The following is a 12,718-nucleotide window of genomic DNA, read 5'->3' as shown; positions in this document are numbered from 1 at the left end:
TCTGATGAAGGGTCTAGGCCCGAAACGTCAGCCTCTCTGCTCCTATGATGCTGCTTGGCCTGCTGTGTTCATCCAGCCCTGCACCTTGTTGTCTCGAGTTTCTCCAGCATTTTTGTTTTTATTTCAGATTTCCAGGATCCACCCTATTTTGCTTTAATTGTAGTGTTTTTCTGTTCACCCTCTTCTTAAATGCTGAATCTCGGCTGACAGATTGTGGAAAGCCTAAGGGAGTTACAAAGTTTCCCACTGTTGCTTTTCATTGCTTTTACTTTTGTAACAATAACATGTTATGATGTTTAGGGAGTGTGCAGGTATACAGGTTGCCACTTCAAATTTACTGCACTCATAATGCCTCCGCTTCCATCACTAAAATGCATGGGTGGAGTATGTGTGAAAGATAACCGTCATCTTTTTCACTTGCTATCTAGGCTGTGCCTCCCGTAGTTCTCTGTTCCAAGTTTTGTGATAGTCTCCTTTTGCAGCAGGGAGGTGATAGTCTACTGGCATGATCACCAGACTATTAATCCAGAAACTCAGATAATGTTGCGGGCACCTGGATTTGAGGCCCACCATGGCAGATGGTGGAATTTAAATTCAATAAAAAGTATCTGGAATTTAGAATCTACAGAAGATAATCAAACTACTGTTGATTGTCAGAAAAACCTTTAGGGAAGGAAATCTGCCATCCTCACCTTATCTGGCCTACATGTGACTCCAGACCCATAGCAATGTGGTTGACTCAAGTCACAAGAAAGAACTGGAACAGGACAGACCACCCAACGTCAATCTAGGCACCAGAATAGACAACGACACAAACAACCCTGTCAACCCTACAAAGTCCTTATTAACGTCTGGGGGCGAGTGCCAGAATTGGGAGAGCTGTCTCAAATACTAGTCTGACATAGTCTTTTATGGGATCATACCTGACAGACAACGTCCCATACCCACCATCATCATCCCTGGATATGTCCTGCCCCGACAGCAGGACAGACCCAGCAGAGGTGGGAGTATGGTGCTGTACAGTCAGGAGGCAGTTGTCTACGGAGTCCTTAACATTAACTCCAGACTCCATGAAGTCGCATGGGCAAGGAAACCTCCTACTGATTGCCACATACCATCCTCGCTTGGCTGATGCATCAATACTCCTCCATGTTGAACAACACTTGGAGGAAGCTCTGAGGATTGCAAGGGTGCAAAATACACTGGGTGGGGGATTTCAATATCCACCACCAAGAGTGGCTTAGCAGCAACGCTAATGATTGAGCTTGTCAGGTCTAAAGGACATAGCTGCTAGATTAGGTTTGCGGCAGGAGGGGTGAGAACCAATATGAGAGATAAACATACTTGACACCATTCTTACCAATCTGCTGGCTTCAGATGTATCTGTCTATTGATAAAATAAGATTGACCACTGCACAGTCCAGACAAATCCCACCCTCACATTGAAATACCCTTCATCATATTATGTAGCACTATCACTGTGCTAAATGGGACAGACGTCGAACAGATCTAGCAACTCAAGACTAGGCAACCATGAGGCGCTGTGGGCCATCAACAGCAGTAATTGTACTCCAGTGTAATCTGCAACCTAATGGCCTGGCATATCCCTCACTCAACCATTACTATCAAACCAGAGGCTCGATCCTCGTTTAATAGAGTGTACAAGAAAGCATGCCAGGAGCAGCACCAGGCATACTGAAGCTGAGGCGTCAAACTGGTGAAGCTACCAAACAGGACTACTTGCATCCCAAACAGTATAAGCAGCAACTGACAGACAGAGCTAAGTGATCCCAATCCGATAGATCAGATCTAAGCTCTGCAGTCCTGCCACATCCAGTTGTGGATGGTGGTGGGCAATTAAACAACTCATTAGAGGAGGAAGAGGGTCCACAAATATTCCTAGCTCATTTATGGAAGACCCCAACACAAGTGCATAAGACAAGGCTGAAGCATTCATAGCAATCTTCAGCCAGAAGTGCCAAGTGAATGATCCATCTCAGTTTCCTCCAGTGGTCCCCAGCATTACAGATACCAATCTTCAACCAATTCAATTCACTCCTCGTGATATCAAGAAATAGTTGGAGTCACTGGATACTGCAAAGTTTATGGGCCTTGACAACACTCAGGCAATAGTACTGAAAACTTGTGCTCCAGAACTTGCCGCTCCCCTAGCCAAGCTGTTTCAGTACAGTTACAGCATTGGTATCTACCTAAAATTGTCCAGGTGTTTCCTGTACACAAATAGCAGGACAAATCCAGCCCGGCTAATTATCGCCCAATGGGGTCTACTCTCAATCATTAGTAAAGTAATGGAAAGTGTCATCAACAGAGCTGTTGGGCAGCAACTGCTCAGCAACAACCTGCTCAGTGATGCCCAGTTTGGATTTCATCAGGGTCACTCAGCTCTGACCTCATTACAGCCTTGGTGCAAACATGAACAAAAGAGCTTAATTCCAGAGGTGAAATGTGAATGGCAGCCCTAGACATTGAGGCTGAATTTGACTGGGTGTGGCATCAAGGAACCCTCAGGGTATCGGGGGCATAGGTGGAGTCATACCCGGAATAGAGGAAGATGGTCATGGTTGTTGGAGGTCAATCTTTTCAGATCCAAGACAGTACTGCAGAGTTCCTCAGGATAGCATCCTAGACTCAACTGAATTCAGCTGCTTCATCAATGACCTTCCCTCCTTCATTAGGTCAGAAGCTGGGATGTTCACCGATGATTGCACAATGTTCAGCACCACTTGCGACTCCTCCAATTTTGAGGCAGTCCATATTCAAATGCAACAAGATCTGGACAATATCCAGGCTTGAGCTGACAAGAGACAAGTAACATTCACATCACTCAAATGCCACTCAATAACCATCTTCAAGAAAAGACAATCTAATCACCACTCCTTAACATTCAGTGGTGTTACCATCACTGAATCCACCATTATCAACATCCTCAGAGTTACCATTGACAGAAACTCAACTGGACTCATCACATAAACACTGTGGCTACAAGAGCAGGTCAGAGGCTAGGGATACTGTGGTGAGTGACTCATCTCCTGACTCCCCAGAGCTTGTCCACCATCTGCAAGGCACAAGTCAGGAGTGAGTTGTAATACTCTCCACTTGCCTCAACGAGTGCAGCTCCAATGACAATCAAGAAGCTTGACACCATTCAGAACAAAGCAGCCCACTTGATCGACACCACATCCACAAGTGTCCTTCCCTCGATCACCAATGCTCAGTATCAGCAGTGTGCACTATCTACAAGATGCACTGAAGAAATCCACCAAAAATATTCAGACAACATCTTCCATATCCACTCCTATCCACTGCATCCCTCCTGTTTGCTACTTCTCTCACTCATCACATACCTTCTCAAATCTGCCATCCATTATTTCACTTCACGGTCCTCCTCCTATTCAAATTTCCTCTCACTCCCTTAATTGCCTCCTTTCTCTCCTACACTTGCACACACAGCCACAGTGTCAGAAATGGCTTGGTGAGAGAGTTGTCTAGCAGGACAGGTGGCGAGTAGGAGGAAGTGGGACAGGGATATGGGAAATGGGAGAGAGTTGAGGAGCAACAGAATCAAGGAATGGGAGAGGCACCGAGAGGAAAGTAAGTAGGAAGAGCGAGCTTATCTCTTCTGGTTTTAGATTTATTTTATTTCACAAATACTTTCATTGGCAAATACAGTCATATGAATGTATTTCATTTTACTAGTTTAATATTTGATTGTTTTCTATGATAAGAAAGGTCCATTTAGAATGTTGTACAGCTTTTAGATATTTTCTAATCATCCTGTTCAAAGATATTAATACATATCTCTTGACGTATATGATAACATTGTTCATGTTCATTTCTGCATTCATTTGTTGAACAAATTTTATTACAGCAGATTTTATTGCCTGGAAACATGGTACATTTTAATATATTTCAAACAATCTTAAAAACTTATCTTTGTCTATCTTGTCTTTATCTTGTCTTATAGGTGATCAACTGAATGCAGTAACAATACATTTTGACAATCTAACCAGTGAAGAAGTTAGTAAAATACTGAAATATTCAGAACAATACAAAACAAGCTTAAAACTAAATGCAAAAGAAGAACTCAGGAGTCCAGATTTCAGACTCTCCAGTCCTGACATGGTAAAAAAAAATTCTTGGTTTATCTAGCTATTTTCAATCAAACAAATGAATTTTCTAGCCATTGGTCGAGTTTTAACATTTACTAATACTGACCATCCTGATTGCTGGTGACATTCCCTCTTGCTGACCCTCCCTCTCACCAACTTTCCCAGTCACTAACCTACTTTCCCTCCCACAAACCCGTAGGTCCTCAACTTGTGCTCTCACCGACCCTCCCAGTCCCCAGCAGTCTCTCTCACTAAAATTCCCAGTTGTTGGTCCAACCTCTATCTTGCTCAACCCTCTCACCTGCCTGGCCTCACTCTCACTGAATGTCCCACTTGCTCATCCCTCTCACCTGCCTGACCCTCACTCACACCAAATGTCCCAGTCTCTGAACCTCCCTGTATGTGACCCTCCCTTTCACTGAACATCATTGCCCCCACCCACTTTGTCCCTGACTGTCCCTATCACTGACCTTCCTTCGAGATCTCCTTTCAGTTGACCCACCTCATGCTGTCTCTCTAGTTTATGGTGTACCTATATGAGCCTGAACCCAAAGCTTCACTCACTCCAAAGTTCTCCTCCTGCCTCTCGCTGCTCATCTCCCAGGCCTTCGCTCACAACAAGGGATGGAAAATGGATACAAAACGTGGGAAGGTTGGCCAACAGATAGACGGGCTGGCAAGCAACTGTGAGGATCTGGAATTGGGAAGATTGGAAACCAGGAGGATTGGGGACTTGGCGAGTTAGAGATCAAGGGGTTGGCCACCAACAGGAAGTTAGCTATTAACTGGATGATTAGGGAAGCAAAAGGGTGCAATGAGCAGAAGATTTGATGAGCATAATGTGGTGAGGGCTGGGGAGTAGGAGAGGCAAAGGTTGGAAGATTGGCTAAGTGGGAAGTGGTGTGGAGAGTGCAAGCAGAGCGAGCCTATTTCTTTTGTATTCTTCAATGTATTTTTTATATAAGTTATATCATTTACAGATATAGGAATTTAAATACATTTCATTTTATACTGGTTTTAACTTTTTTTGATTCCAATGATAAGCTCTTCACTTTGCAAGCATTCTTTGTGCTACAGACACCAGCATTCGAGCAGTAACATACAGGGAATACTCAGTTCCATGGAGTTGTTACATTTAGCTGTTCCAAATATTAGTTACATGCAATTCTGCCTAGAAAAAGGGATGGATTTAGTTGCAAGGTTTTCAATAGGACAGTTCAAGGATCTTTGAAGAGTAATTCGAAGGTTACAGGCAGTTGGGAAAGTCAGAGAAGACGTGAAAGAGAGAGAAAAAGTAAACCTCCAAGTTAGGCATTGCTATTTAGCTATATTTGTAAGAAAATAACTGAATTAATATATGTTCTGCTGTGGGTTCTTAGTGAGAAGTCCCAAGAGAAGTTGGATATCTCTGTTGTCTTGTCTCAGGCAGAAATTCTAAGAGTTGGAAGCCAGCTAGCAATTGGAGTCAGGGCTCTAAAAACGTCCTGGGAACTATGGCGACTCAGAAGAAGCCATGTGCCATTAATATTTCTGAGAGTGGGGGGATTGAAAAGCACACAAGTAGTATTTGCTTAATGCAACTAAACTCAGATCAGATCTCAGGAAAAAAGCATTCTAGCTTGTTGGAGTTAATTGTCAGTGAAAACCGAGAGTTGTGTCTGTGAGTTAGTACTGGAGTGCAATTTCAAGAATCCAGGGCAGTGCAGACTGAGGAAAGCAAGGTCATTGTTGAAAACAGGGGCAGTCGGTGTGGTGGCTTATTACAGAACAGCTCTTTAGAGGGTGTTTCAAGATCAGCAAAAGTGCAGATCTGAATCCTTTGTGAAGTTCACTGAAATTTGACAATCCACCATGTCATTAATGTTTGGGAATTGCTGAGCCTGTCTCACTGCATTTGCTATTTGAGGTGTACTGTAGGGTATTTGATCATAATCCTGGTTTACCACACATTAATTATTGGTGCTAGAATTTAAGTTATGTAAGGATTGTATAGATTGTATTACTGTTCTAGCCTTGCGTAGTAACATTTATTGTTATTTGTTCAAGAGCATGGAATCTTGTGGCTTTATTCTCTGAGTAAATTCCCTAGACTTCAGAACTTGTCTACTTAAAATAACAGATCCTTAGGCAGATTGTAATATAAATTTGCCATCTGGTCCAGGATTATAACACTGAGTGGAAAGGCCATCTAGTTCCCAGCTACAGTTTTTACATTGGTTGTATGGGAAAAATCTGATTTGCATAATATTGTTTCACTTAAAGAACACAACTATAATGCTAAGTCTGGACTTACTCTATATTCAAGGCTGAATCACTGAATCAGACAAAGTTTTGATCTCCAAGACAGTCAAAGTTTATGGGGTGTAGGCAGGAAAGTGGAATTAATACCACAATCAGATCAGCTATGATCTTATTGAATGATGCAGCAGGCTGAATGGCCTGCTTCTGCTCCTATTTCTTATGATCTTCTGAACTAAACATTTACACCAGTTATAAGTCAAAATCAATTTAGCATACTTACTTTACAAATTACATTTTTCTTTGCAGGGATCTGGTGATCAGGTGTACTTAAAGCTGTACAACAGCAAGATTAAGCCACATCTTAAGCTAGCAAAACCAAACCTGAATGCTGGAAGCTTAAATGGAGAGGTCAATGTAAAAAATAAAACATCTTCTTTTGGAGTAAAAGAGCCCAGGATATATTCTCCTGATATTGACATGAAGCTAAAGGCAACAAAAGGTAGTATTTATACTTTAATCTTCAAAATTGATTCACTGCTTTTGGTTTTTACATTAATGGTATAAATAACGGTAAAGTCACCACAGTGCTACCAGCCTAGATTCAGCCTGATGGTGGTCTAACCTGAGGGTCACTGTGCCTCAGGTGACAGAAGAGATTGATAGCCCTTCATGGTAACCTCAGCCAGTGTAGGAATTGACCCTATGCTTTTGGTGGTGCTTGATATTATAAACCAGCTGTTCACCCAACTGAGCTAACTGACTACCAACCAAGTAACTTAAATATGAAACTGATGAAGCCAATGCACACACTATCTTCCTTTCATTATATAAACTCAACAGTTGAATAGGGACATGATGTGAACATTGTGGTTAAGCTGCAGAGCTGGGCTGAGAGGTGGCAAATGGAGTTTAATGCGGAAAAGTGTGAGGTGATTCACTTTGGAAGGAGTAACAGGAATACAGAGTACTGGGCTAATGGTAAGATTCTTGGTAGTGTGGTTGAGCAGAAAGATCTCAGTGTCCATGTGCATAGATCACTGAAAGTTGCCACCCAGGTTGATAGCGTTGTTAAGAAGGCGTACAGTATGTTAGGTTTTATTGGTAGAGGGATTGAGTTTCGGAGCCATGAGGTCATGTTGCAGCTGTACAAAACTCTGGTGCGGCCGCACTTGGAGTATTGCGTACAGTTCTGGTCACCGCATTATAGGAAGGATGTGGAAGCATTGGAAAGGGTGCAGAGGAGATTTACCAGGATGTTGCCTGGTATGGAGGGAAGGTCTTATGAGGAAAGGCTGACGGTCTTGAGGCTGTTTTCGTTAGAGAGAAGAAGGTTAAGAAGTGACTTGATAGAGACATACAAGATGATCAGAGGATTAGATAGGGTGGACAGTGGGAGCCTTTTTCCTCTGATGGTGATGGCTAGCACGAGGGGACATAGCTTTAAATTGAGGGGTGATAGATATAGGACAGATGCCAGAGGTAGGTTCTTTACTCAGAGAGTAGTAAGGGCGTGGAATGCCCTGCCTGCAAAAATAGTAGACTCGCCCAATTTAAGGGCATTTAAATGGTCATTGGATAAACATATGGATGATAATGGAATAGTTTAGGTTAGATGGGCTTCAGATTGGTTTCACAGGTCGGCGCAACATCGAGGGCCGAAGGGCCTGTACTGCGCTGTAATGTTCTATGTTCTATGTTCTATGTTATGTCACTGGACTAGTAAACCAGAGGTCTGGACAATTGACCTGGTCCAGAATCTGGACTAATGATTGAAGAAATATGAATGCAAATGTCACATGGCAATCAGGGAATTTAAATTTAATTAAATAAATTTGGGGGAAAAGTCATTATTAGTAATAAAGACCATGAAACAACCAGATTTTCATATAAAAAACACCCATGGAGTTCACTAACATCCTTTAGATTCCCTGCAGCATGGAAGCATGCCATTTGGCCCACTGAGTCCACACCAACCCTCCGAAGAGCATCCCAACCAGTCTAATCTATCCCTGTAACCCTGCATTTCTCACCGCTAATCCACCTCATCAGTACATCTCTGGACACTATGGGCTATTTACCATGGCCAAGCCAACTAACCTGCACATCTTTGGTCTGTGGGCAGAAACCAGAACACCCAGTCTTGCATTAAACTCAAAAATTGAAGGAATAAAGGGGAAATTAAAATCCCATAGTTTGGTTTATAGAGAAAAAAATATAAAGTGGAACACAAGGAAACCTGATAATGCCTGATTTGAATCCTGAGGTTCCTGGTTTCAAATCAACAATAAAAGTGCCTTCATTCACATTACCAAGAAACAAACCTTTAATGCTAGAGATAGTAGGAACTGCAGATGCTGCAGAATCTGAGGTAACAAGGTGTAGAGCTGGATAAACACAGCAGGTCAAGCAGCATCAGAGGAGCAGGAAAGCTGAAGTTTCGGGCCTAGACCCTTCTTCAGAAATGGGGGAGGGGAAGGGTGTTCTGAAATAAATAGGGAGAGAGGGGGAGGCGGATAGAAGATGGATAGAGGAGAAGATAGGTGGAGAGGAGACAGACCGGTCAAAGAGGCGGGGATGGAGCCAATAAAGGTGAGTGTAGGTGGGGAGGTAGGAAGGAGATAGGTCAGTCCAGGGAGGACGGACAGGTCAAGGGCTGGGATGAGGTTAGTAGGTAGGAGATGGGGGTGGGGCTTGAGGTGGGAGGAGGGGATAGGTGGGAGGAAGGACAGGTTAGGGAGGCGGGGACAAGCTGGGCTGGTTTTGGGGTTCCGTAGGCAGGTACTAAGAAAGGTGATGTGGCTGTAGTACCTGGTTTGCTTCAGGACGTGGTATTACAAGAGAGTTGCAGTGGGAGAGAGATCTACTGAGGTTTTTCCGGAGGGAGGAGGGTAACTTCTTCAGGGTAGGCATCCTTAGAAGAGGCTTCGCAGTGGGGTTAAAATTGTTTTAGAGATAGTAGGAACTGCAGATGCTGGAGAATCTGAGATAACAAGGTGTAGAGCTGGATGAACACAAGCAGCATCAGAGGAGCAGGAAGGCTGACCTCAAGCCCCACCCCCATCTCCTAACTACTAACCTTATCCCGTCCCCTTGACCTGTCCGTCCTCCCTGGACTGACCTATCTCCTCCCCACCTACACTCACCTTTACTGGCTCCATCCCCGCCTCTTCGACCTGTTTGTTTCCTCTCCACCTATCTTCTCCTCTATCCATCTTCTATCCGCCTCCCCCTCTCTCCCTATTTATTTTCAGAACCCTCTTCCCCTCCCCCATTTCTGAAGAAGGGTCTAGGCCCGAAACGTCAGCTTTCCTGCTCCTCTGATGCTGCTTGGCCTGCTGTGTTCATCCAGCTCTACACCTTGTTATCTTTAATGCTAGGTTCTTAGCTCAGCTCTGAACTTTAAAGTGGCATTAACAATCTTACCATGGATGTCGAGGAATCCAAATTTGATACTGGGTGTGAAATTAATTCATGTTGAATGCAGACTTGTTTTGATACCAAGAGGGTAGATAGTGTTGCTGCTCACCCTTTGCACAGTCCATATAGGTTTCATCAATGATACGAACAGGAAAATCAAAAGGCTGATTTTTCAGTCGGCTCCCAGGCAACTGTTTTACATGAACAAATTTCACCCCAATAATCCATATGAGAATTCAGTGAATGAAAAATTAAATTGCCATAATCTAACTTGTCAAAAATAAAATGATGAAGACCAGATATTGGCCTTATCATAAAAGCACCATAAATTTATAGTCCTTAATATTAAATATCTTACAACTAATATGAAGGGATATTTTCTGGTCAATAGTGCTCCAAATCATGATGTTATTAAGAACCACTTGCTGTAAATTGAGCCCCGCTATTCCCAGAGTCAAAACAATATTAATTTTTGTTTTAAAATATACACGGTACCCCAATTTACCTGACTTTTAGATGAAGATTGGCAGAAAGAATGGACCAGGTTTCTGTACTACCTAAGAATTATTATTTATTACAAGGGGCAGCACGGTGGCTTAGTGGTTAGCACTGCTGCCTCATAGTGCCAGGGACCCAGTTTCAATTCTAGCCTTGAGCAGCTGTCTGTGTGGAGTTTACACATTCTCCCTGTGTCTGCATGGGTTTCCTCCCATAGTCCAAAGATGTGCAGCTTATGTGGATCAGCTAGGCTAAATTGCCCATAGTGTCCAGGGATGTGTAGGTGAGGTGGGTTAGCCATGGGAAATACAGGGATAAGGTAGGGTGGTGAGTCTGGATGAGTCTCTTTGAAGAGTTGGTGTGGACTTGTTGAGCTGAATGGCCTGTTTTCACACTATAGGGAAACTAAATTCAAGTAATTAGACTACTGTCACAGGCAAACTGATATAAACCATTAGCATATAACACTACTTTAATTCCCTTCTAAACTCCCTCTTACACACACATATTCACAATTTATTGGCGGAGGTAGAAAAACTGGAAATTCAACTTAGTGGTCTTTGTTTCCTGCTTCCAATGTTGAGATGGTCCATCTTCAGCTGGCTATACTCCTTGTTGATCAGATGCCTTTCTCCAGATGCTTCCATTGGTTTTTAATAAGCACAGAGTGACTAATTCACTTGGCAAATGTTTTCTCAATTCAAACATCACAGCTTATAGCAACTGCTGTGGGAAAGGTAATCAGTTTAATTCAGGTTTAAATAGTTGTAGTCAGGTTGCAGTTTTTGACTGCAGTGAATAGGTAGCTTCTGGTTGCAAGAAAATCTGCACACTTTTTCCCTCTCTCGGTGTCTCCTAACTTGCTTCCAGCTCCAAGCTGCTCAGCCAGCTAAGAACCAATCACACAGTTGTTGGTAAGTAAAAGGTCTCTGTCATTGATAACTGCTACTAGTCCACAGACCAATCAACTTATCAACTCCAGCTAGCCAAGCAGGGCTGGGACCTACTAAAGCAGGCAATGAAAAAACATCATTCATGCAAATTATCTTGAAGATCCCCATCCAAAAGAAAAAGGCATAAAATTGAAAGCATATTTTATTAACATGTCTTTGTCAAATATTTTCATTCCAGATAATGGCCTCAAACTGCCAACATCAAATATAGATCTTGAAGCTCCAAATATCCAAGCTGAAGTCAAAAGTCCAACTCTTGATGTAGATAGCCCAAGATTTAAGGGCACAAAGCTTGAAGGGAAGATAAAGTCCCCAGAGTATCAAACACCATCGTTTTCAATTTCAAGAGGCAAATCTAAATTGCCAGAAATGGATGTGTCTGTACCAGATATAAACACTTCTGATATTGACATTGGTGGTGTAAATATTCCTGAAACCAAAGCAAATTTGAAAATGCCAGAAGTACAAATGCCATCCTTTGGTCTATCAGGACCAAAAACACCAGATGTGGATGTTGACGGTTCAGTGAAAGCTCCTGGCTTTGATGCGTCTGTTCCAAATGTTAAAGGAAATTTTGCTGCACCGAATGCTGACATAAAACTTCCAAAAGCAGATGTAAACATCCCAGATGCAGACCTTAATAAACGAAAATTCACAATGCCAAAATTTAACATGCCAAGTGCAAATTTGTCAGCTCCTGACATGAACTTGAACATGAAAACACCAACTGTTACAAGCAATTTAGATGCTAAATTGAAGGCTCCAAACATCAAGAAGCCAAATTTAGACACTTCCAGACTTCAAGGTCCTAATGTGAATTTAGACGGCAACATAAAACTGCCAAAGACTGACATATCAGCTCCAGAGATTAAGGGTGGTTTAGACTTCAAAACACCGACGATGGGCAAAGATTATGATATGCCTGACATGAACCTTGAAGTACCTGACGTAAAATTGAAAAATGCAGGGGTAAAGGCTCCTTCACGCAACCTCTCAGGAAAAAATATTTCTCCTCCAGACATGGATGTCAAACTACCAACGGCAAATCTAGATATTTCTGCTCCAAAAATTCAAGCTGATGACAAAACTCCAAACTTGGATATAAATGCTCCAAAGGTTGATGGCCCTGGTGTGCAAAGAAAATTTAAGTTCCCAAAATTTAAAAAGCCCATATTTTCAATCTCTGGAAACAAACCAAAAATGCCTGAACTAGACGCAACTGTACCAGATTTGAAGGCAGGTATAAAAGGTCCAGATGTTGATCTAGGGGGATTAAACGGGAGTGTTGATGTTCCTGATGCAAAATGGAAAATGCCAAACATGAAAATGCCATCCGTTGGAGTATCAGGACGAAAAGGACCTGATGTGGATATTGATGGCTCGATAAAAGCGCCAGGTGTTGAGATGTCTGGTCCAAATGTTAAGGGAAATTTTCAGGCTCCAGATGTTGACATCAATCTGCCAAAAGGAGATATAGAT

General features: G+C 42.6%; 1 protein-coding gene across 1 annotated transcript in view; it reads left to right on the top strand.

Moving 5' to 3' along the window:
• LOC109933415 (neuroblast differentiation-associated protein AHNAK-like) overlaps nucleotides 1-12,718 on the top strand; it is a 50,222-nt gene that overhangs the window by 37,436 nt on the left and 68 nt on the right. The window contains exons 4-6 of the mRNA XM_048601357.1: nucleotides 3,986-4,143; nucleotides 6,678-6,870; nucleotides 11,418-12,699. Coding sequence (XP_048457314.1) covers nucleotides 3,986-4,143; nucleotides 6,678-6,870; nucleotides 11,418-12,699 — 1,633 coding nt within the window. The remainder of the gene's footprint in view (nucleotides 1-3,985; nucleotides 4,144-6,677; nucleotides 6,871-11,417; nucleotides 12,700-12,718) is intronic.

The sequence above is a fragment of the Rhincodon typus genome, chromosome 9 (assembly GCF_021869965.1).
Source record: "Rhincodon typus isolate 14 chromosome 9, sRhiTyp1.1, whole genome shotgun sequence".
Taxonomy (NCBI): Eukaryota; Metazoa; Chordata; class Chondrichthyes; order Orectolobiformes; family Rhincodontidae; genus Rhincodon; species Rhincodon typus.
The sequence above is the reverse complement of the archived record's forward strand: the minus strand, read 5'-3'. Positions and strand labels throughout refer to the sequence as shown.